This window comes from Mauremys reevesii, linkage group 12, assembly GCF_016161935.1.
Source record: "Mauremys reevesii isolate NIE-2019 linkage group 12, ASM1616193v1, whole genome shotgun sequence".
In the NCBI taxonomy this organism is placed as follows: Eukaryota; Metazoa; Chordata; order Testudines; family Geoemydidae; genus Mauremys; species Mauremys reevesii.
In genome coordinates this window covers 8065888-8091637 of record NC_052634.1, presented here as the reverse complement: position 1 = coordinate 8091637, position 25750 = coordinate 8065888, and the positions used below count along the sequence as shown (strand labels likewise).

Below are 25750 nucleotides of genomic sequence, written 5' to 3'. Positions count from 1 at the left end.
GGCTAAATACATTAAGGTTATTAATTATGCTGGTATCAATCTCTAGACGGCAGGGAAACATACTCTGCATTCCTGCTTCGCAGCGGTGCAGCTAACAGAGGAGAGAAACTCTGTTAAATGGACCTACAAATTATCCTCCAGGAAGATTTCACTGTCCCACGGAGCCAGTAGCAGAGAGCAGAATAGAATTCCCATCTTTACATCCAAAGTTTATTGGAGGCCTGTCCAATTAGAAGGCAGCAAGGGGCAGAAGAAACCATAGCAAATGAAGAGTGTTTCCATTCTCCATCTCTGTTTTGTTCTTATTTAGAGACTATTTAGTGTCCAATTCCACAGGCAGCTCAGGGAAGAAAAACTGAATAATTTGCACTGTGCGCACCTCACATTTTACAATTTTTTTTGCTGCTTGGTGGAATATAGATGAGGAGAGCTCCTTGAAGACACCCTTATTTAGATGCAATACAGCCATCTTCCCAGAAGCTGTTAGCTAAGAGCAGCGGACTCATAGGAAAAACACAAGGCGCCTATCCAGAAACAAAGGAGGGGAAAGCAGGACTTATAGGCACAGTGGGACTGATTCTCATTCGCATTGTGGCCCCTTTACACCACTATGGCAGCATAAAAGGATCTTGAAGTGAGTGGAAATTACACTGACTTCCCTCTGCTCCTGCAGAGTGGTGTGAAGTGGCATCAGACCCAACGGTCCCTTTAAGCTGCGCGCAGGTGCAGCCGCACAGCAATCTGGTAGCTACCGCACCTCTCGTGTGGCCGGGAGCTCAGGCAGCACCCAGGCCTTCAACCTGCCATAACCCGCAGCTGCTCTTCTTGGCACTGGAGACCATCAGGGAGGAGAGGTAAGGAGAAGAGTGAAAGAGGCAGGGGCTTCGGAGACCCCAGCAGGGGTCCTGCTCTGTCTGCCAGGCCTTCCTGCGGGAATCCAGGGCAGCAACTCTTGGTGCCATAGGAAGCCTTGAGCCAGCAGGGAAGAGTAAGGAGCGTGGACTGGGGAGGGGCAGAAGCACCATTTAGGTGGGTGGGGGGAGAGGTTCTTCATGGTCCCATTCCAGGGTTCACAGAGCCAGCTGTGGAGATGCCAATCCCTACCGCTCGCAGGCTGCCAGGGCTGAAACGAGCCCTGGCAGCCCTGCCTAGTGGGAGGAACGGGAGGAGGGAGAACCTGTGCCACCATCACAGTTCGTGCACTCCTACCTGCTCTGGGCTGCGAAAGCAACTCCCTCCTGGAGACCCGAGAGTCAGAGGTGAGAGCAGGGCTGGCTGCGGGACAGAGAGGGAAAGACCCTAAAATCCTTTCCCCCAAAGAAGCCTTGAGCCAGCGGGGGGTATAAGGAGCAGGGTGGGAGGAGCTCCTGGGAGGGGCTGGTGGGGGCTCCCCCTCAAGGGCTGAGGTTCCTGGGGATGGGGGGTGTAGGTCTCATGGTGGATGGGGGAGGCATGGCTCTTGCTTTCCTGGTTTTCTAACTTTGTTTTCCAAAACTCTGGAGAGTTGATAGGTTCTCAACCCACTGCTACGCGTGCATGTGCAATCTGTGTGTAAATCCATTGCTGACACGTCACTTTACAAACACCTGACACTTTTCAATGCCATATAGTGAGAGACAAATAAAAAAAAGGTGTGAGCTTGCCCAAGGACAAAAAAGGAGTGCTCAGTGGAGTCTGTAGCCCACACAGAACAAAGAAAATTTAGAGGGAACATTGATCTGGCCGAGGGTAATGTTTTCAGAAGAGAACCCAGACATCTGGTCATTTAAGATCTTGGTACTTTTTAGAACTATGGGGTCTGTTAGCCTCAGTGCCTTAGGCCGCTTTCAGAAGAGATCTGGGGCATATCTACACTACAAGTGAAGGTGTGACTGCATCCACACAGTGGCTTTAACCTAGCTAGCACCGATATCAATAAGAGTGGAAGCAAGGTAGCACAGGCTTTAACACAGGCTAGCAAGCAACGTCCATACCCGGGCTCTCTGGCTGGCGTATGCTATGGTTGCTAGCCCATCCTGAAGCCCGCACTAGCATGTTCACATGTCTGTTGTTACAAGGCAAGGTCCTAGTGTAAATAGAAAGCTGGCTGTGGGTTGTTTCTGCACTGACACAGGGTAGCTGCACGGGTTTGAACCCCCAGTGTGGATGTGCAGCACTAGTGTAAAAAGTGATTTGCGCAGGGGTACGCCCCACTGATACAATTCACTTTTTTTACACTAGTGCAGCACATCTAACCTTAAGTAGCTACACCAGTGGAGGGAAAAAACAACTCAGCACACACCCGGCCAGACAGAAAAAGGAGGAAAGAAAAGAGGGAAGGTAGAAGATGAGGGAAGACGGGGACGATCCTACCTCATAATATTTGCCATCTAAGTAGCAGCCGCAGTTGTGGGGAAGGATGCAACTCTTGCCGTTCAGGACGTAACCAGGGTCACACTGGCACCCTTCCACGCAGTAATGGTTACAGTCGCTTTTCAGCCGGATGGCAGCACAGCGGGGCTGGCACACAGTCACACAGCTCTCGTAGTGACTGTTGGGGGGACAGCTGACAGCTGGAATGCAAGCGATAGGGCTTAGCGTGCAGGAGAAAATGGGTAGTCAACCCTTGAATTAACAGCCACCCTCACCCCTACCCCACAAATGGCACAATCCAGTAAGCTTAACTCTAGTAGTGTTAATACTAAGCTACAGGGTGAAATGGCAGGTATTCTTGTGCCCCCTGACAGGGAGGAAAAGCTACAGTCCAGGTTTGCAGAGGTGTGAAAGGCTGATACACAGGCTCCCTCAGCTATCCAGCTCCCCAACTCCAAGCGCTAAAGAGGTCGGCCAATGGGCGCATCCAAAGATCGCAAAGCACCTTGCAGGCATGGATTAAGATTCATTCCACCAGGTAAGGCACATTTATCCCAATGTTACTGCTGGGTAAATTGTGGCACAGAGGAGGAAGTTGATCTAGGCAAGGAAGAGACCCCAGACAGCTAGTCATTTAAGTTCTTGGTATTTTTTAGAACATCAGTGACTGGTACCCCAGTGCCCTCAGCCAATTTTGTCTAAATTCCTGAGGCACTGAATTTGGATAGTGTTTCATCCTCACTTGCTAAAACAAGGGACTATGCTGCTCTGCTCTGCTCTGTTAAGCTGCAATTTATATTCCACCCCAGAAAAGGCTGCATTTTACTGGTGGGCGAAATCATCCCAATGTTAGATTAGCTAGTTCATTTGGGATGGAAGCTGTTGCATTAATGTAAGATGATCGGCATGGTCCTGGGTTATTGTGAGCCACACTTAAAACATTTCCATTTTAACATGAAATCCCCTAAGGCTTCACTGGTGGGTTTGAGGTTGGGGAGATGTGGTCTGCCTGTGCCTTAGTCTCTCACTTCTAGAGGGCCAAGTTCAAATCTCAGAATAGGTATGGCTGGCCTCCCATCCTTAGCCCCCATCTGTGCACAGCACAGAATCCATCTTGAATGGCCAGTGGTCTTTGCCCAAGAAAGACGCATAGGGTTGTTGCTGGCTATGACTGAAGACCGTTAGCAGAACTACTACACCATTGTATTCTCAGCCAAGCAAGCGAGCAGCCAGCAAAGCAGCCTCACTTAATGTACCACCTTCTTTTCTTCCTCCGCCTTCTCTGTGCTTCTCTGGACTCTAGTGGTGCCCAGAAGCCACAACCAAGATCAGGGCTCCACTGGGCAAGGCACGATGCATACGCTATGAATCAGTCCCTGCCCTGAAGGCCTTACAATCTTAAAACATAAGACAGAAGAAGAGGAGGGGAAAGAGATGGCATCACCCCTTCTGCTCTGTTCGGTTCACCGATACAGAATAGAAGCCAACCCAGGCTCACGCTGCACCTAGCTCCAGCCCCCAGGAGCAAGTCCCTCCGACACGGGAGCATTACGTTTTAAGTCATGGCTTTGAGACTAGAAAGAAGAATAAACCAAATTTAATTTTAAATCTTGTTAGTGATGAAAATTACTTTTTGTCTGATTTGCCGGATGGTCTGTCTGCCGCAGAGGTTTGCATCTCCATTTATGAGGGAGTTTAATTGAACAATGCATTGTAATCTTATTGACAATAGCAGGCAGCATCATTAGAACAAACACATAATCTTCCCCTCCTATATAACTAATCAAATTCTTATTTAACAAATGAAGAATAGCTGCTCTCTTTTGAACTTTGGAGTTAACCCTTCCCCTCCCTGGATTTGCTATGATGCTCTAAACCATGTGGCGCCTGACTATTCAATTATGCTCTTTGTGGGTTGGCTATAGGGTTTAAACCTAGGATTTTCAGCATAGATCTTCTACCACTTGAGCTAAAGGGGTAGCTCCATTAGCAGGCAGCAGTAGTAGGCTGTTATCACTTGTGCCCCTGGTGCTATGTATACAGGTGCTTACCACCCCCTCCCTTGGGATGGTATCTGAGCACCTCACAATCATTAATGTATTTATCCTCACAGCACTCCTGAGGACAGTATCATCCCCTTTTTACACTGGTGAAACTGAGGCACACAGAGTAAGAGACTTGCCCAGGGTCACACAGAGAGTCTGAGGCAGAGCCAGGAATTGAACCCCCATCTTCCGAGTCCCAAGCCATACTTTCTCCATAGATCCATTGGGCAGGGCAGAGGAGAACCTGACCACACCCCCAGGCTGTGCTGAAGCACTTGACTATCCAAGATTTTAGCAGGGTCCAGAGACGTTAAAACTCAGCCAGGTTCCTTTGCCACTAGAGCCATGCTCTGACTTTGTTGGGGTGCAACCATGTTGTAAATGGGTTCCCTGACAGCAGTCTTTATAACATGGACAGGATCTCAAGCCCTGTCCACAATACATTTGAATCACTGTGCTTAGCCGGTTAGACAGTTCTAGCCTGAGGGGACTGGTTTCCAAATGGAGCTGAGCCTCTGCAGCTCCCCGTGAAGTGCACACGTCCTGTGTGTGAGATGCCTATTGTTACACCATGCTACAAGGCCCATCTGCAGGCTTTGTAATGTGGTGATCACACAATAGGCTGCTGGCACGGTGCACGCCCACACAGGTCCGAAAACAAGCCTGTTGTGCTTTCAGCCGGCTCGGGAGCAGGCCTGCACCTGGGCTCTCGCACGGCTCCTATGCTGAGCGGAGAGAAACGCAAACCAACAGCCTGTCTATAAACACAGTCACGTTGGGGAATCCGGTTACAACTCACTTGCCTGCTAACCTGTTTACAAACATGGCTCGGATCTGTAGTGCCGACTGGACCTTACCCAGGAGATGTCTGGTTTAAAGTCTCTTTTTTACCTTTTTTTTTTTTTTTTGCAAACACAGTTCTAGTTCTAGTGTGCATGTATGTGAAATCACCCAACCCATGCTGCAATTGGATCCATGCAGGCAGAGGCTTTTGTATCAAACCCAAGGGCTTCACTGGGGCTCTGCTGCTGGCGCTTTGCAGAAGTGCCTCTGTTTGAAAAACTGTTTGGTTATCACTCATTCATTTGTTTGTTTGCAGACAGGGCTTAATCCAATGAGGGGTGGTTTGTAGCACCACACGGCTAACTCAGTTCTCAGGGAAATAAAAACCCTGTTCTCATCCAGATTGGGAAGACCAAGCTAGAAACCTCCTAGCATCAACCACGGCATGCCACCAATCCTAGCAACTGAGTAGATTTGCATACAATACAAACAATAGCCCTCCTGATCGTTACACCGCCCAGGCCCAGGGTGTTTTGAACAAGCCTGGAGAAATACCGGGAGACAAACTTGTTTCCTGCTAAGTGCGTAGGAAACCTTCAGATTTAGTGACTGCCCCATAATTCATCCTCCAGCAGCTCCATTTCCTTTACGAATCTGTGGACGTGAGCGATAATCTCCCGTGACTCTGGTACACCTCTCTTTCATGCCGAGTTATCTGTTGAGCTATTTTTCTTCCCTGTCTCTTATCATGGGTATCATTTTTAATCCATTATTTTTGGGTTTGCCGTTATTATGGGGCCTAACCTTGGTTCTTCTCCTTAGGAATCCCCGGAGTGTCAAGGATTCCTCGCCCCCATATTTACCACCTCCCCCCACAAAAGCCAGACATCACAGCAATCATACTCATCATCAATAACAATAACGTTTGCATAGTGCTTTCCGGCCATGCATCTCCGAACATTCCCGAAGACTAGGCCACCCTAGTAGTTCCCGTTCTACAGATGAGAAGTTCTACACAAGGAGGATCACTGACCTGCCCAAGATCCCACAGCAGGTCAGTGACAGAGCTGGAAACAGAACTCAGGTGTCCTGGCTCCCAGTTCTGTGCCCTATCCACTGGGCAACACTGTCTCACGAGGCTCATCCCTCCATGGAGGTGTCTACGATGCTGCCGCCTCTCAGAACTTTGCAGTGCAGCTCCATGGAGCTGCTACGGAGATTACCTACGCTGCTTGGCTGGGACCTGAACTCTGATTCCCTCGTCTGGTCACCAGACTTGGGGTGCGAGTGGAAAATGCCAGGCTGACAGTCTGGGAGACTGAGTTCTCTAATTATGCACGGGTAAGGGCACTGCTCTGCAGGGACCACTGAGAACTAGCTCCGTCTCCATAGCCCATCCGGTGCCTGCCAGGGGCCCAATTAGCAGCAGTGGTTTTGTGATGCTGACACTTGCCCATTAGGAACTGGGCCAAGGCCACTAAATTCATCTCACGCCGGTCACCCAGAACAGCCATCAGATGGCACCAGTGACTGGATTGGAATCTAGCTCCCTCTACTCTGTCTTGCCATTTTCTCCCCGTATCGTCCCCCTCTCTTTGGAGAGGGAAGCTTTAGGTTTTGCACACACAAAGACAGACCCTTTGCTGCAATTGCTATTGAAGTCAGTGGAGCGACACCAGCTGAGGACCTGGTCTGAAAGCAGATGATCATCCAAGTAATTTACAGGGGCAAAGGTAGAAGGAAAAGGTTCTGCTCACAGCACGAGGTGAAGTTCCTCCAGCCGGTGATGGCTATTCCCTGGGTTTGGCAGGTGCTGGCGTAATTCTGCAGCCAGCTGCAGGCGGTTTGGACAGCTCCCCCATCGATGCAGGTGTCAAACAGGCAGTTCTTGTAGAAGAAGCCGGGGTTGACTTTGCTATGGCACTTGGCGAAGACGCTGCTTTTGCTGGGGATCAGGCTGCACAGCTGCTGGGGTTTCCAGAACCCTTCCACCTTACTGCAGGTGGGGCACCTGTCACCACAGCCCACCTGGCAAAAGGTATCCCGCTTCACCCAGCTCTGGCCAAAGTCATTGATGTTGGAGGCCACCAGCCCGCTGGAGGTCTCCAGTTCGTCCCCTGGATTGCCATTGTAGCGGCCACAGAGGCCATAGGTGTTGTTCTGGAGGCTTCGCGGGACGGTGACGGAGAGGAAGGTCTTCCAGTCATACACCACCTTCAGCCCAAAGTCGGTCTCCACCACAATGTGGAAGCCAAAGGCAAAGATGTTCACCTTCCCTTGGCCCAGCTTCAAGGGCAGGTAGAGACGCTCATTGTTAATCTGCAAGGACACAGAAGCGGATGGGTAATTATTAATCTGCAAGGATCAAGGAATGTCATTTGTTTTAGGATATGCACCTCATGGGAGATGCTCTGTTGGGCCAGCTGTGACTGTGATGCAGCTCTTAGAAGAAAGGGATGATTACCATAATAATTATAACAACAACACCTGGATGAAGCACTGGAGGATGCTGCATGGGGCAGGAGTTGGGCTAGATCTGGCTCCCAGCTTTTTCCAGATGGGGGTGCTCTTTTCCATACTGTGTGCTGTTTGTGAGCACCTCTGTTCCAGGACTGGTGTAGACAGTGCAAAGAAACAAGCTACCCAATGGGTACATCTGTACCGCAATCACAGGGTGTGACTGCAGCTCAAGTACACGTACCTGAGCCAGCTTTAATCTAGCTACCTCGAGTGCCTGAGCAGTGAAGCCGCAGTAGTATAAGCCTGCCTGGGACCCTAGGTAATTACTCGGGTGGCTAGCTCATGCTGAAGCAGTTGCTGCTGCGGCTTCACTGTGCTGGTACCCAATGTAGCCATATTAAAACTAGACCATGGGTCAGGATCTACCAAAACTTCACCAGCTTCCAATAGCATCAACTCCTGCCCTGTCCCCGATTAGCTGGCAGTGTGTACTGCGCTCAACTGAGTCCCACAACCCCAGGCTGCGGCCTCTCCCTCCACCCCTCTACCCTCTGGGTCACGTTGTGACCAGATGACTCACCAGCACCGTGTATTTGTAGGCCCGGTGGATGATTATGTTATAATTGAAGACGTTCACCTCAACTTGCTTCACCCACAAGGCCAGGGACGGGTCCCGGTCCTCGTTCTTGGCTGTGACGGTGAATCCAGGGAAAGTATCTGACCTCTCTACCCGCTGCCTGGAGATCGTTGTGCAAAGGACCAGCGGGCAGCTGCTCTGGAAGTCAAACGAGAACCCATCAAAGGTCAAGTAATGGCCATAGCCAGAGACGATGCAGGAGGCATCCGTGCGGGGCTGGCAGTAGTAGAGGCCGTTCTCCTCCAGGCAGTACTCGTCGTCCTTGCAGGAGATGCTCTCGCAGTGCACGCTGTTGTCAGACCCGTTGCAGTAGCAGAAGAACTGGCAGTCGATGTCCATCCAGAAGGTCTGATTGGTGAAGAGCTGATGCCCCTCAAAATTACAGCCACACTCACTCCTGGGGACACACTGGGACCCTTGGAAGGCAAAACCCTCGTCGCACTGACAGCCCTCCATGCAGGTGTCCACGCAGACGGGGCCGATGACCAGAGTTTCGCAGGTCTCGGTGCAGGTCATGCACTCCTCGAAGTGGCTATTTTCAGGGCACTGGAGAGCTGGAGGCAATGAAACACACACAACATCAATGGCTTATTGGGGAGAAAGGCTCCACCGTCACCGGCGATGGAGTTTCAGGTCAGAGAGAAGGAGGATGTGGGATCAGCAAGACAAAGATCAAGTTGTGGTATTGGGGACAGTGCCACACAAGCTACTGTTAAGGAAACCAACTGTACCCCCCACCTCCCAGCCCTGGCAACCTCCTGTCCCATTTTCACCTCCCATCTCCTCGGATTTCTCCCTCCCCATCCTGCCACCATATCTGGTTTCCCGTTCATCCCCTTCTGCCTCCTGCTCTCTGTCTCGTCTCAGGATCCAGTTCAGTCTGGCCCTCTTGCTCTTTTGATGATAATCTCTGCGGATTTTCTCCCCCGGCCTCCCTCAGAGCGTCTCCCCCTCCATCTCTCTGGTCTTGTCGTTCTCCTTTTCCCTTTGACTGCCCCATCTGTCTGAAACACCTGCCTCCATCAGAGACGCGTGAATCACACCTTAATGCCTTTCTTTTGCCTTCAGCTCACAGCTGCAACTGTGTGTTCCTCCTCCAGCACTGCCCTCCTCCATGAATCCCTTCCTGTCCCCTCCCTGCCACCACACACACACCAGCACATGGCACTCAGGCTCTTTGCTCTTGCCTTCAAGAACTCCTAGCCCCAGGCCTCCACCTCCAGGCTCTCGTTTCCTCTGCGTCTCCTGGTTCTCTTGCCCTACTGCTCCCTTCATCTCTTTCACCCGCTCTCAGCTTCATACCCTCGACCAATGCATCCCCCTACACCTGGATCGACCTCCCCTCTGCGTATCTGCTCCATCTCACCTCCTCCTTTAGGAATCCTTCCCACCTTCTTCTCTGCACCTTCCCATTTATTTATTCTCCCATGTCTCATCTCCTGGGTCTCAGGACCACATCCTGGGAGATGCTGAGCCTTCTCAAGCCCCACTGGGCTCAGCACCTTGCTGGATCACAGACCCTTACTCTGTGATCCGTATCAATAAACACCCCGGCCTGTCTGTGACGTGTCCTCAGCAGAATGAAGAGACCATTATGTTCTATTGGGAGGCAGTGGATAGAGCACTAGACAGGGACTCAGGAGTCCTGGGTTCTATTCCCAACTCTGCCACTGACCTGCCGGGTGACCTTGGCTAAGTCACTTGCCCTCTCTGTGCCTCAGTTTCCCCATCCATCTTTTGATTTGGCCCTCCTTTGCAGTCTGTAGCGCTATGAGATCTACTGATGAAATGTGCTATATAAGAAGCAGGAATTCTTATGTTATTATTGTATTAATTGTGCAGAAACATCAGTTCACCAGCAGTCCATTCTAAACTGCAGGTGGTCGACTTTTCTGGACTCATTGTCCACATCCTGCTTCTCTCCTAACATCATCATTAATATTTGCATTACAGTATCAATATAGGATGGTCCCTGGCTTGAATAATTTACAATCTAAACAGGCAAGCTGGACAAAGGTAGGAGGGGAAACTGAGGCACAGGGCGAGAAAGTGACTTGTCCAAGGGCACAAAGCAGGTCAGTGTCAGAGCCAGGAATAGAACCTCAGGTCTCCTGACTCTGTGGGCCCTGTCCGCTAGACTATGCGGCCTCTCCTTCCCCTCTCCCTTCCACAGACTCCCATAAGCCCTCCATTTGAGAGGTAAAGGCTGTTTCATTGCCTGTTATGTACTTCTGCGGTGTGGGATTTTTACATGTGCTTTTGAATTATGAATGTTACAACATCGATGGCAAGCTGACAGCGACAGCAAAAAAACATGCCTTATTCAAATTACTCTCTGCTGATGGCTTACACTATTGTTAGAATCCATCTGCAATTCTGGAACACTCAGACACAGTGTAATACAACTCCCGATGTCTCCTGAAATGCCATCATGAAATTACTTAATTGGGAGACCTCTTTCTGCAAGGGAAAGGAAGTGCTGAAAATTTAGCCTGAGCACAAAAAGCAAAAGCTTTGTGTCTTTGTGTCCAAACAAAATTCCCTTCTTAATTTATACAAGTTGTCCATTTACTTGCCAGTTCTTCCCGACAAGTACAGACGTTTTCTGTCTGCAACACAAGACTCTACTTTGCTACAATGCTACTGGGGCTGAAGCAGGTGCTCATCTGAAGAAGGCCCTGGTGAATGAGTTAAGAAACTCTCCTACTATTTCCTTTTGTTGACTCCAACGCATGGCTTAAAAAAGCTAGGTAAGAGACTACTACTTCTTGCATCATTGGCTACTGTTACAGAACACATGTATTGACTGAAGCTGGCGAAATAGCAAAAAACCACCACCAATCCTTCATTTACAGAGATTTCTGTGAATCAGAGGATCAAGTGCTGTTCAGTGAGGTCATACTAGGCTAGATGCAGGAATTACTGAGTGAAATTCTCTGGCCTGTGCTATGCAGGATATCAGATAAGATGATCACAATGTTCCCTTCTGAACTTGAAATGTATAGGTGAAATTCCGGCTCCACTGAACCCAATAGGGCCAGGTTTTTACCCTATGAATCTATGTTGCACCCAGATACCACAGTGATGGGCAACCTTATAAAAACCTAAACAGAAGAAAATAGATACAATTAATTATGGATTATTATTATTTATTATAGTCATGCATCAGGTCCCCACTGTGCGAGGCATGTATAAACACAGAACAAAAGATGGTTCCTGACCAAAAAAGCTCACAATTTTTCATGAAAATGTTTGGTTTGGTCAGAAAGCCATTCCCCCCGACTCCCAAAAAGTTGACTAGATTCCTTGATTTTAAGGCCAGAAGATCATCTAGTCTGACCCCCCTGCATAGCACAGGACTGACAAAAAAACGTTTTGACACTTTGCATCATGGGACCACTAAAACATTTTAGTCGATAGTCCTTAGATGTCCAGGCTGGAGACGCAGCTTTGAGGGGAAGGATCTGGGGGTGAAAGGGAGGGAAGGATGGGAAGGGAGGAGGGGGAAAATAATGAACATACTTGTCCTCTGCAGAAGAAGTAGTAGTTCACCCCATCCAAAGTCAATCAAAGACTTTTCCCCAACTTACGGCAAAAGTTGAAGCTCCTCCACTGGCCGACCTCCACCTCCGCATTCTTACAGGCGCTAGCATATCGAGCCACCGAGTCACAGAGTTCCGACTGATTGCCCCCGCTCTGGCACAGGCGGAAGAGGCACGTTCTGTAGTAGGCCGATGCATTGACCACGCCGTGGCAGTCCAGGAAGGAGCTGTTGGTGGGGTCGTTGATGATCCCGCACTTGGAGCGGCTCCGGTAGTACTTGAGCAGCTCCGAGTCATTGTTGCAGGCCTTGAGCAGGTCCCCGCACTCCCCGTTGCAGATCTCATCGAAGGTGGTCCAGCTCTGCAGGAAAACCACCAGGTTGTCCGTGCACTTGCCGTTGGGGAAGCAGAACTCGTCGCTGCTGTTCCCGTTAAAGCCGCCGCACAGTCCGGCAGTGCAGTTGAAGTAGACGGTTGAGAGGCGTATCTGCAGCATGCCTAGGTTGGAGTACTGGATACTCACAAGCCCTTCGGACTCAATCACTGTGCCATTTTTGCTCCGGTAAATTTCCAACTGGCCGGAGGGGAGGAAAAACGGCAGCTCCACTTCATAGCCATTCACCTGCAAACGAAAGCGCGTGGTGGATGTGAAATGCTCGCCGCTATGGAGGTGACCACTGAAAGCAGAGCGCCTCGTGTCCTACTCCCGCAGCTAGCAGCAGACAGTGCTATTGCTCTGGATCACATCGTCATCTGCATCAAATACAGCGTGGACAACGAGCATTGAAACTGGTGCTAAGTTATTTTAAGAGCAGGTTAGACAAACACCTGTCGGGGACGGTCTAGATAAGACTTAGTCCTGCCATGGGTGCAGGGGACAGGACTAGATGACCTCTTGAGGTCCCTTCCAGTCCTATCCTTACTCTTGTTCTGTATTTCAAACCAAGCCTGCATGCTGCCTGAAAACAGCCCACGTGCCACCAGCAGGACAAATACCACAGTGTGAGAACCACTGATCTATGCTACATCTCCCATCACCCTCGGGAGATCAGAATGGAAGAGTTAGCGGAAGAAACAGGAAGGTAAGGGAGGGCCCGTTGTAAGCTGAGCAGGTTGAATGGGAGTTGTGGCTGTTTTATAACAAGCCCATGATCATCTAGGAACCACACGGCTGCCATTACACTGCACGCAGAGCTCATCTGGAACTTCACAGCAACATCTGGATTAGAAACTCTTTGGGGGTAGCAACTGTCTTTTTGTTCCGTGTTTGTACAGTGCCTACCACAATGGGGTCCTGGCCCATGGCTGAGGCTCCTAGGTGCTACCACAATACACATAAATAATCTGAGATAGAACCAAAATTCTCCTTCAAGAAAGAGCACAGGTCTCTTACACTTAAGCTACAGGAGAATCCCCATTAGCAGTATTTAGCCTATGACACACAGCTCAGCAGTTCTGACTGCCACCAGTAGAGGGCAGTAGTGCACGTGCACACTACCCAGTATGTTGCGAAGCAGTGGTAAAGCTGTGTAACTGCAAGCATGGCAGAAGAGTATCACACAGCTTCATGTATGACAGCGACACCCTTTCCATGCTGGCATTGGTGGCTGGTAAAACTGACTAATTTGGGTCTGAATAAATAAGGATCGCTGTCAGTTTGACACCCCATGTGCCTAGGGCACATTCACTTGTAAGCAGCTGTGGCTTAAAACAAGGTTGCAGGGACTATTTGTAAGTAACACTGTCTAGTGGATTTTGGATTTTTTTCTGTCCATGTGTCCTGATCAAAGTTGCTCACTCTAGAAATCAAACAGTGATTTATCTAACCGCCAGCAATACAGACTCAAATGGGGATTTGACCAATCAAGTTGGGCTCTTGCAGTGTCTTGCATCATCCTTCACCACTAACAAACATTCAGCAAGCAGAGCTTAGCTGAGCATTGCAACAGTGACTTTCGTTAACGATGCACGAGCCAGAAGAGCATCCTCGCTTCTCTCCTGTGGCTGTCCTGACTCAGCAGGGCTAAGGAGAGCAAAAGCTCACTGGTGACAAGAAAGCAAGCAAAGCCTCACAGGGAGTAAAACCGTTCAGTAAGAAGGTTCCTTGTTTTCCATAGCTGCTTTGTTGACTATAACTATGCTGTAACCCCGGGCTCTGCAGGAAACGGTATTTTAATAAAACCCACAGACTTGCCGTACAGGCATTGTACATCGATTTCCACCTACGTCCCTTTTGTCTTGGCATCCGTTCAGAGTCTCCATGGGCCAGTCGCTCCTAGCACCAGTTTTCCCAAGCAGCGTCTGGATCTGCTACAAATTAAATCCTTCATCTTCCACGCTTTGTCTCACTCCGGGATGTCTGTTTTCTTTGCTCAGCCTCTATCCCCTCCACCCCAACCCTGTTTCACCTCTCTCAGTTAGAAGGAGAAAACAATCAGGTGCAAATAATACAGCCACAGCTGGCCTGCGTCAGCTGACTGGGGCTCAGGCTGAGGGGCTGTAGAATTACAGTATAGATGTTCAAGGCTGGGCTGGAGCCTCCCCATTCCTGGGGTCTCGGAGCCTGGGCTCCAGCTTAAACCTAAACATCTACACGCAATTTTATAGTCCCACAACCTGAGTGAGCTGATACAGTCCGGCCACGGAGTTTTCTTGCGGCATAGACATAACCCTCCGGGTCTTGGGAGATGACAAAAGTTTAGGATGGGATTTGGGGGCAGCTTTGTTGAAAATCCCAACCGAAATGTCCGGCATGTTTTGCAGTTGGCAGTGTTGTCTAGTGAGAAGAGTCAGGGCTGCTGGACTCTAATCCCAGCTGTGCCACTCTGCCGCAGTTTACCCCTCTGTAAAATGGGAATAATTACCATCTCTCTCTTAGGGAGAGGAACAGTGGGTTCACCGCTTGTATCATGAAGCCATCCTGCCTTGGGTAATGGCAACATTTATTTCTAGTGGCCCCAGCAAAGCAGCCCTTTGGTATTCCTCAGACCCTGGGAGTTTGTGCGGGCACCTAACCAACGGCTACAGCCTAAAGGGCCTTGTGCTTGGAACACCTACAGAGCTTGCCTCTGGTACGTCCGGCATGCTACCAAACCTCCAGGGGATGGGGGCACCACAGCACTCACGGTTACCTCCCGCAGTGGAGGTGGTGACAAATCACAAGACTTTGTTGAGGCACATATGTAAAGAGTTCAGCGATTCTCAGCTGCAACGTGCCATGGAAACACAATGCTCTCTCGCTCTCTGTGAGCAGCAGAGAGAGACTTCCCTTCCCCCGATTGAAGACTGTCCCTTAATAGGATTCTTACCTTGATTTCAGAAGCACTGGAACCTCCAACTTTGACCTCCTGGCCAGCTACCTGGATCCTCAGGGGTCGGAGCCAGTTAGGCCTGGATTCAGGCTTCTTTTTGCTGATGTCAACCTCCAGGAAGTGCGGTCTCTCCGAGCAGGTTTTGAGCAGGGTATAGGAATGCTCCGCAGGGAACATGAACGCCACCCCATCAAAGGACTGCAACACCTGGTTCTGGCTCACCAAGCACAAGCTCTCTCGCTTGGGGTAACAGCCCTGGTAGCCGTTCTCTACCGCACACACCTCTCCTTCCCGGCAGCTGGCATTCAAGCAGGTGATCTCTGCACCGTCCTCGCACCGGCACTGCACCGTGCAGTCTGCGGCGGCCCAGAAAGACTCCCCTACAGCATAGTACCTGCCGTCGACATCGCAGCCGCACTTGTGGATGGGGACGCACTGGTCCGTGCTAAGGACGTGGCCTTCGTTGCATTCACAGCCCTCGGTGCAAGGGGAGCTGCAGGCCAGCGGGGCTGTTAGATCCGAACACGTGGCTGGGCAGCTGTTGGTGCAGACTGAGTAGTGGCTGAATTCTGGACACTGGACAGCTGTAGCTAGGAGAAGGAAGGTAGAAGAGCGGCTGTTACAAGGCTACTCGTGTTATTCGGGGCCGAACTGTTTTCAACTCTGGGCCAGATCCTCTGCTGCTGTAAATCAGCAGAGCTGCACCAAAGCGTATGGGCCATTTTACACCAGGTGAGGATCTAGCCCAAAATGTCTGCTGTCACTTAACCCTGATTTCAGAGAAAGTGCTCCTAATTCACACACCTGAGAGATTAGCATGGGGCCCTCTCAGCACCCATACTAACCATCCTTTTTCCGGTCCACACCCACAGCATTCCCCGTCCCATCGCAATTGCACGGCATTGTGGGGTTCTCTCCCACAGTTCCCAACACAGCTCCTCATCTGTGCTCCCCCTCGAATTTTCTACTTGTGAAACTTGTAAGAATAAAAGATGAAGGGAGGGGAGAGGGAGGAATCAAGAAATCAAAGAGGGGAGAGAACGGAAAGAGATTAAGGAAAATCAGGCATAAGACCATGGGCTGAGACGTAAAATCTCCCAGAAAATTTCATAGACCCAGACACCATTCAGGTGGTGGTAGTTATATTAATTTAGATTCCCTCCTAACCCTGATTGTTATGTGATTTTACAAATTATTACTATTCTCTTATTACTCTTTGGATTATTATTAGGCAGTCATATGCCATAATGATAAGTGAGATAATGTGTCTATCTGTCTACCTATCTATGTATGGCAATGATCAACAGACAGATAGTAAGTATGGGGATGATAAATAGAAAAAGAGACATTAGTATTCAATATTACCGCTGACATACTATGTGGATTTCTCTCTTGGTATCATCAACCCCTTATTGCTTTCTAATGTAGCCTAAGGGAGTATCGTTTGCAGTGTTGTAGCCGTGTTGGTCCCAGGATGTTAGAGAGACCAGGTGGGTGAGGTCATAACTTTACTGGACCAACTTCGGTAGGTGGAGGAGACAAGCTCTTGAGCTTTGAGGCTGAACAAGAGCTCTGTGTAGCTCCAAAGCTTGCCTCTTTCAGCAACAGAAGTTGGCCCCAAAAATGATATGACCTCGCCCACCTTGTCTCTCTTATCATTCAGCACTCTGATGCCACAGTAATGAGCATGGCATGAATCCCTAGTAGAGAGATGCAATTAGATTGCCATTATCCCCTTACTGCTCTGGTGTTGACACCGCTACGTATGCTGGCTGGCAGAGGTAATTTAGCCACTTGCTTCAACCAGTTACACTGGTGGCGGACGATAGCCTGGAAAAAGGCAACCATTCCACTTCTGCCATTCTGAACTGGGACCAAGGTGTCACCACTACACACTGGGTGCGTCAGATTTAGCATCCTGTCTCCTGGAAGTGGCTGATGGTTCAGAGGGAGGTAGGCGAACGGCCTCCATTACACCCCCTTTGTCTCTAAATTGCCCTCTTGTGCTCTTGCGCCCCATTGCACTCAGAGAGTCAGACAGCACCACACGCACAAGGAAAAGTCCTTTCCTGACACCTCGCAGATGGGGTCAGCTTACACCCTGCACTATGGGACGGGGGGCCCCAGTCTCCTCTCGCTCACGCCGCGATAGATCAGGAGTAACCCTGCCGAAATCAGCCGAGTTCCCTCTGCACAAAAGTGGCGCAAGAGAGACAGCAGATGGAGAGATTTAGTTTTAGCATCTCAGCGGATGGCAATGGCCATTAAATGAGCCAGCCCTGTCTTGAGTCCAACCACAATACCTGGCACTCCAGCATTGAGTTCCAAAGGGCGCTCGAATTTCCTTCTATTTCTTCAACACTCTAACTGCCCTTTAGTTACTAGGCGTCCCCTAGTCCTTCTCGTGTTGCATTTCAGGACTGAAAGGAGGGACTGCTCGGCTTTCACTGTAACTCTGGCTGCCTCAATCAAGTCCCTGCCGGCTCGGCTCCGGGCTTATCTCATGCAGGGTTTTCACTTCAATGGGAGTCTGTTGCGGGCCCCCGAAACCACCTCCCGCCTCCTCAGGGCAGCCTTACCACATCCTGTCTGGGTTCGCCAGTCTCCCACTGGAATCCCCAGGGCTTGGCACACCAAGGCGTAAGCCTGGATCGCCTGGCAGAGGCCGGTGCCGTTGTCCCGGATGCTGCACAGGTCATACACGCAGCTGTGGACGAAGGCCGTGGGGTCCACAATGGCACCACATTCCCACAAGGGGCCACCGGTCTTGTTGATGAAGCCGCAGTACTCGGGGGTGAAATAGAGAGACTCCATGGCAGAGTCGCAGAAGCTGCAATTGTCTAAGCATCCTGGGGAGCATTTCCACTCCGGATGGTAAACTCGCCAGCTCTCCCCCAGGTCCAGCACTGACACCGCTGGCCTCCCGTCCGAGCGAAGGGTATCATCCTGAGGATCCTTGTTATAGTTCCCACACAGCCCACAGGTGGCATTGATGTAGGTGCCCGGGACAGAGATGGAGGCATAGTGTTGCCCATCGTAGGTCACCAAGACGCCAAAATCAGTCTCCACCGCAGTTGACAAACCACTCTGGTAGATTTTTATCGCCCCCAGTTCCAAGGAGAGGGGTAAGGACATCACCAAATCGTCTACCTGCAGGAGCAAAGCAAGAGAGTAACATCACGTAACACAGCAGGGTTTCCACACTGTTGGGAGCCCAGGGGGTGGTTCTGACCAGGGCCACCCAAAGGATTCAGGGGGGCTGGGGCAAAGCGGGGGAGCTGCAGCGCTTGTACTCACCTGGCGGTGGTCCAGGTCTTCGGCGGCATTTCGGCAGCAGGTGCCCTTCAGTCACTCCGCGTCTTCGGCAGCACTGAAGCGCCCCCACCGTCAAAATGCTGCCGAAAACCCAGACTGCCGCCGGGCCAGGGCTCGCAGGGCCCCTGTAGGTCCTGAGGCAAATTGCCCCCCACTCTGGGCAGCCCTGGTTCTGACCCCTTGCAATGTTGGCAATGGGCCCCTTGCAATGTTGGAATCTGAGCAAGATGGTGAATTGGGAACCAGTGATTGCAATCCAGCCCCAACAACATTTGGAGAAGGGGTTGGATTTTAAGGGCCGGGTTGGGGCCTTTCCAGTTTTCAGCACTACCTACACTAACGCGTCCCTTCTCTCCCCCCACCCCACCTCCCCGAGGAGTCCTACAAGGCCTGGATTCCAGACAAAGACACTGGTCCAGATATGGTGCAAACCATCATAGACCCACTGACTTCAACAGACCTACAGCGCTTTGCACCAGCCGAGGATCTGACCCAAGGAGTTTTCCTTCTTTGCTGGGGCTCTTACCTTAACTTTCCCAAAGCTCCCTTTGGGGATAACAATCTTGTGAGAATAAACCTCCACCGAGATATCCTTCAACCAGGAGACGGAGGAGCCACCTCGGTTCTCATTCTTGGCCTCCACGCTGAAGAAGGGCAGGTTAGATTCTGGCCAGCACTGCCGGGTGAGGAGGTAGGCACAGGAACCCTGGAAGTGAAAGAGGAAGCCATCGAAGGTGTGGTAGTGTGGGTCTCCGAATACCACGCAGGTGCTGCTCTCCACTGGCACGCATTGGTAGAACTTGTCCTTCGGCTCACATACTTCATAGGGGCCGCAAGCCATCTCCTGGCAGAAGATCTCATTGTTAAAGTCCAGGCAACGACACTTGGTGGAGCAGTTGGTGTTGTCCCAGAATATCTCGCCTGGATGGAGAAACTGCCCTAAAAGAACCCCACATTGCGTTACTTGTCGGAACACAGGACCCATGACACGACTTAGAAGAACAATCAAGAGTTCCAAGTCATTTGTTCTTTCTGATCCGGGTCCAACACTGGGAAAGTTTACTGGCCTTGAAAGCAGGACCACCAGCGTGGTACATTTCTAACACAGCATCCCGTGTGATGTTACTTGCCATATCACACCACTCTCTAGCATTGTAACACATCACAGCCCACTTCAGCAAAGCATTGGAAACACATGCTTAACTTTAAACAGGGGAGAAGTCCCATCGAAGTCAATGGCGCTACTCATATGCTTAACATTAAGCATGTGCTTCAGTGAATCATGACCTCTGTTATTGCTGGGCAAAATCAGGTAGATTTTCTAGTTTTGAGAACTGCTCAAACTATTTTGGGGAGGGGGGAGTGTACAGAACTAGTTTGGTTCATGAACCTTTTCTCCCTGGAATTTGAAGTCATTTGTGCTTAATATATTGCAATATATTAAGTCAACCTGTTTTGGTTACCCTTTATATAGTGACTGTGAATCCACTGTCATTTTTCTGTAATTACACTGTAATTAACCCTTTTGATAGCTGTAGTTACTAATTTCACACAACTGGAAGGTGACTGAGCAATTATGGAACAAACACTACATCGTCAATGTACCTGAATTCTAATATATATATATATATATACACACACACACACATATATATACACACACACACACACACACACACATACACTAACTATAAAACCAAAGGCATATTAATACATAATTCCATAACATAGTTGGCCTTGGGTTATATGAATTAGCAATTATTGATGATCAAACAGCATGACGGCAGTGTAACTACACTGTATTGTGAAGTCTATTGCATGTTTTTCTCGCTGAATGGAGACCTGAAAGGAAAGAGGAAGATTTAAGAATTTAGACTGGCAAAAGAAAGTGTCTTTTTTCCCCCCCCCTTTAGAGTCTCTCTCTCCTCCATCTGCTTCCTCCTCACATCCTCTCTCTGTTTGTTTTTCACTCTGCCCACCCTCTGCTCATCTCTCCCCTGGATTTTCATCTCTCTCACGCTCTCTGTTCTTTTTCTTTTTTCTTTCCACAGAAAAAAATCTCTCCTAAACATAATGAGACCCCAATTATGTTTGCTTTGGAGCCAACCTTCCAAGCCCACGACATTCGAGTGGGTTCCAAATTAGGCAAAACAAACCTGTTCAGACCCACTTCTGACCACTGAAAATCTGAGGTTCTTCTCTTACAAATGGCATTGAGCTATCAGCTGTGATTTCCATATTCATCTAAGGGAGTTAGATGCACTGCTTTCATTAACCTGAAGACGGAACTGTGTGTCTGAGTCCCTTTGAAAATTTCAGCCTTCATTCTGAGCATTGGTGGGTCAAGTTTAGAACATAAGAACGGCCATACTGCATCAGACCAAAGGTCCATCTAGCCCAGTATCCTGTCTTCCGACAGTGGCCAATGCCAGGTGCCCCAGAGGGAATGAACAGAACAGGGAATCACCAAGTGATCCATCCCCTGTCGCCCATTCCCAGCTTCCGGCAAACAGAGGCTAGGGACACCATCCCTGCTGTGCATCAGACCTTGAACTTTTTCAGGGGCTATACAGGCCCTTTGGACTAGCAGAGCTATATCAGCACTAGTCGAGGGCTGCATATAAACAAACTGCAGATCTCAGACCAGTATACATTTTCAATCCTTGACATTTCAGGCTTCCAGCAGCGAGTGAAAATTCTCTCTGGTTAGAAAGATTTCAGGAGTGAAGGAGACACCCGAGACAGTCTTATTTGTAAAATGATAATACAATAATCTCCGTGCCGCCAAGTCCCCCTGGTATCACAATGAGCGCTTCTATCACTTTATACCTATGCACGGTCAGTGGCACACTGACATATCCAGCAGGTTGTGCAGGGCCATTGAATTTATCCTATGCATAAAAGCAGCAATCCATAATTCAGAAGCAAGGGAAAGGAAGTCAGAGTATTGTCTTTTTACACCCATGGCATTTCCATCAGGCCAGCCAGGAGAGTCTCTTTTGCTGTTGTTACTCTAGCTTATCTGCAGTGCCGAAAGTACAGGGCTCTCAATCCTTACTGAGAATTTAAAGCCCTAGTTTCACAGGTTTCTAACTCTGAGGTGGGGGAAATGTAGGCTTTTAATTACAGTCAGATACTAAAACCACAGAAGGACGGGAACAAGGCCAGCGTATATTATAGCTTCCCATTGACATTAATGAGTTACACAGCCATACGCGAGACAAAAGAACAGACTCACAGCTCTTTATGGGCCCATTCGCCCCTTTTAAAATGCTATGAAGTTAGGCCTTCTCCACGCTAGCAATTTGTCCTAATTACAATCACCGGTGCCAAATGCAGCCACTGGTTTAGCTGCCACAGTGCAAACCTCTAGTGGAGACAGGGAAAGCCGCTATTTGCACTAGCCCTGCTTGAAACCAGACTAAGCTGCCCCAGTGCAAACTGCAGTTTATAGTGGTTTACCCAATCTGCACCACTAAGGGTTTGCTACCCAGGGATGAAGTCTTGGCCTTCCTAGCAAAACTTCCATTGACCACAACAGGGTCCGGATTTCATCCCTGGCATCAGGTGACCATCATTAGAAAATGTAGTGACTTGCACAGGGTCCTACAGTGACTCAGAACTAGAAGCAAAGTCTTCTGCCTCTCAGTCCCACACTCTCACCACTAGGCCATTCTGCCTTCCAAAGAGGCAGCCTCTATCCTGGAGTGTTTACACATGTTGCAAAGAATACGGACAATATAACAGCAAAGCAACAGCAGCAGCAGCATATTCTGTCAATTTTCAAACTGAATCATCTTGTGTTATATGGTAAACTTCAAAAACATGAAAGAAGCAATTTTTACCTCTCAGGCTGCAGCCATTGGCTGGGTCAATTTCTCTCCCATCTATTTTGAATACCCAGCGTCCAGGGACATTAACATTGGTTGTATCTTCAATATTAATTATCTCCGGGGTTCTGGAACCAGGAATGCTAAAATAGTTGGTGCTGTTTCCACCGTTGAATCCTGCCTGGAACACAGAAAGAGCAAAATTAATCTGAAAACACGGAGACCATCCTTCCCTTAAGTCTGTTCTGTCTCATATTTCTTGCCATTGCTGATGTTAATAACCCTGATTTCTCTGTAAATTTTGCAGTTGATTATCTTGTGTTCACTTCCCCTCTCCACTGTGATCACATAAGATCCCGATGGCAGCTACAGCAACTCTGTAGATAGAAAAGTCACACCGGGAAACTAATTGGAACTGATTAATTTTTTTTTAACCTAAACATTTTTATTATTACCGTATTTTAAATACAAAAAAGGCCATTTGGCCCAAAGGAAATCTTTAGTTCCTGGTTCTTTTATTTGTTTGCTTGTTTTTGACAAACAAATTGAAATTTATTTTTTGTTTTGCTTTTTCAAAAACAAACATTTTTGGTAAAAATCCTGTTTTCAATTTTCAGAAACAAAACAAAACTTGCTTTTTCTTTTGGCTTTTCAGTGAAAAGCCAAACAATTTTTGGAAGGAAGGAAGGCGAGAAAAGGGAAAGGAAAAGGGAGCGTGAGTGGATGGATAGAGATGGATGGATGGATGAGAGGTTTTTTTAATTAAAAAAATGGTATTTTTCAGCCAGCTCTCAATTTCATATATTTTTAGCTACCTTTACAATGTTAGGTGTTTAACTTTTATCAAAAGGAGTAAAACACAGTTTCCTTCTGCTGTTTATTTCATATTTCTCCTATTCTCCCTTCAGTCTGGGAAGAAGAAAGAAAAGCAGCACCATGTGACCAGCCAGGTCTCCTCCGTTCACCAGCAAGTGCCCTGTGAACCATATGGTCCAAATGGATCATCCAGCATGAACCTTGACTGTTTAAGCTAAACGACCTGGTCTAGCCACTAGAGGGAGACAAAAGCCACGCTGTGTTAAGGCGGGTCACGTCTTCACTAGATCATATTTCTCTGCTGACACTGTCAGAACAAGGACAGGTTAGAGGTTAGAGCATAAACAAATGACAGTGAAGATGCACAGTAAGAGCCTTACCTGGGCCATCACTCCACCGAGTCCGGTTAAAGGATCTCCTCCACTCGCTGTTCCAGTGGTCCACATGATTTCTTCATAATTGAACATAGCAAACGTGGACACCCCATCTGAAATCAGGAGAGCTTGAAAAGTGTTCACCTGTTTAAAACAGAGAGACAGGCATATTCGCAAAGTGATATCACCCCTGCCTCAGCTTTTGCACCATTTTTCTGTGCTGCCTTCTTCTGCATCAATCCCATATGAAATGCAATAGGGAAAATTGATAATTAAACAGCAAAAGCTAAGCATGGTATAGGATGCCACCCAACAGCTGATTCAATCCCGCTTAACTGCATCCATAGCTTTCCAGAGCATAATTCCATCTGGGACCCCACAGGAGACAGATTAAATCTGTGATCTATTTTAGCACCAATAGATGGCAGTATGAGAACAAGCACTGAGAAAGCAATCAGCTGGGCTTGGATTGCTACAGCCTGTTATCTTAGCGTTATTCTATCTCAGCTTTATTCATCACAGTGTTATCTTATTGGGTTACTTTCCCCATTCAGATGCTATAATAATATTAACAATGGCATCTATAACAGTCAACAGTGTATTGTACCCAAGGAAATCTTGCTTTCCCAAGCTGCAGGAATCCCAGACCAATCTGCAAAAATGTAATGACAACATTTACATTGTTTTTAAACGGTTCTTCAATTTTTAAACGATAAATATTTCAGATAAATTAATTCAGCAACAAGCCATCACCCCATGCTAGGAGGAGGTGCTCTGTCATCTTCTAAAGAGGACATCAAATGAGCTCGACCATAGAATCCCAGAGCATTGTCCATAAAAGCCCTATCCTACCTGGGTCCACATGAGCTAATCTTGCATCCCTGGGAATCCAGTTGCAGGATCTGCCCCTAAGAATATACTGGCAAATTCCACCCATCTAAATTCCACTTGCATTTCCAGTTGGATATGGTATCCTTCACTTCCTGTCCTAAAACATTCTACTTTGGTCACTCTATGCTGATTAACAGTCATGCTTCCCTCCCAAGAGGTGGCTACATTTCAGTGGTGGGTGACTTGACCATGTACGTTCCCTCACTTATTTTAAAGAGATATTGTGTGTCTAATTAATCGAGGTCTGGAAAAGTGGTTTGAGATCTTTGCTTGAAAAGTGGCTAATGTAGTGCACCGTGTTATCATGTAACGTTAAAAAGTCCAGATGACTGATGAAAACATACTGAGTCATCTGGAACCAGAGCCTCAGTGGATGTGAGCTAATAGAGCTCCACTGAAATCTAGGTAGCTAGGCCAATTTACACTAGCAGAAGATCTCGTTCACTGTAAAATGGGCCATGTCAAAGTGATATTGGTTTTGTATAGACTTCTGATGGTCAATTCCTGCCATTTTTAATTTTTGTTTAAAGCGAATCAATTGTTCTGACCATCATTTTAAAAAGAAGCCAGAGGTGCAAATTCATTCTGTTTCATTATTAATTATTATTATTATTATTTGTGTGGTGGTAGCTTCCAGCAGCCCCAGTAATAGAGCAGGACCCCACTGTGCGGGGCTGTGTACAAGGAGAGAACTCAAAGATGATCTTTGCCCCAAAGAGTTTACAGTCTAATTATAAGACAATAGGCAACAGATGGCTACAGACAGACCGATGGGGGAGTACAAGGAAACAGTGAGACAGAATTGGTCAGCACGATAGGTTGTGGTATCGGAACACCAATGGCCTAATCACTGTCATGAGTGTTGCAGGCATCACAACAACGGAGAGTTTGAAGAAGGATAACGAGGTAGCTTTACAGATGTGAATGAGGAGCTCCTCCCAGCCAGGAGGGGCAGCATGGGAGACTGCATGAAAATTTAACAAGTGGGTGACGGAGGCTGGCACCATTGGCTAACTGGTGGTGGGAGTCGACATTTCGATAGTGAATGAGAGATGACAGGTAGGGTCGGGATATGCCTGGAACGGCGCTGAAGACAAGCACTTTGTGTTTGACGTGATGGAGAAGGTTGAGCTACTGTCTTTAATGGCATTAGATCAGGGATAAAGCATGCCCAATAAATCTGAAAACCTGCTCCAGAGTGGGAAAGAAATACTTTTCTAACAAACTGACATTTTTACTGATTTTATATATATATATATATACACATACATACATACACACACACACACACACTCCGACAGTCAATTTTTTTTTAACCCAGCCAGTATATTTCTTGGTCTTTGCCAACTCAATTTCCAATACTGCAAGGTATGAAACTTAAAAGGCATAAAATC

General features: G+C 48.4%; 1 protein-coding gene across 5 annotated transcripts in view; it reads right to left on the bottom strand.

The window, feature by feature from the left end:
* The window catches only part of LOC120375847 (tubulin-specific chaperone cofactor E-like protein), a 94654-nt gene that overhangs the window by 19575 nt on the left and 49329 nt on the right, over positions 1–25750 (bottom strand). For 4 of the 5 annotated variants that reach the window (XM_039496821.1, XM_039496814.1, XM_039496817.1 and 1 more), the window contains 9 exons: positions 23472–23609; positions 22291–22456; positions 18972–19384; positions 17710–18280; positions 15128–15720; positions 11868–12441; positions 8221–8831; positions 6938–7499; positions 2353–2552 (listed from right to left, as the gene is read on the bottom strand). In XM_039496821.1, the coding sequence (XP_039352755.1) occupies positions 2353–2552; positions 6938–7499; positions 8221–8831; positions 11868–12441; positions 15128–15720; positions 17710–18280; positions 18972–19384; positions 22291–22456; positions 23472–23609 (3828 nt within the window). The remainder of the gene's footprint in view (positions 1–2352; positions 2553–6937; positions 7500–8220; positions 8832–11867; positions 12442–15127; positions 15721–17709; positions 18281–18971; positions 19385–22290; positions 22457–23471; positions 23610–25750) is intronic. The other variant, XM_039496816.1, reaches the window with a different exon arrangement.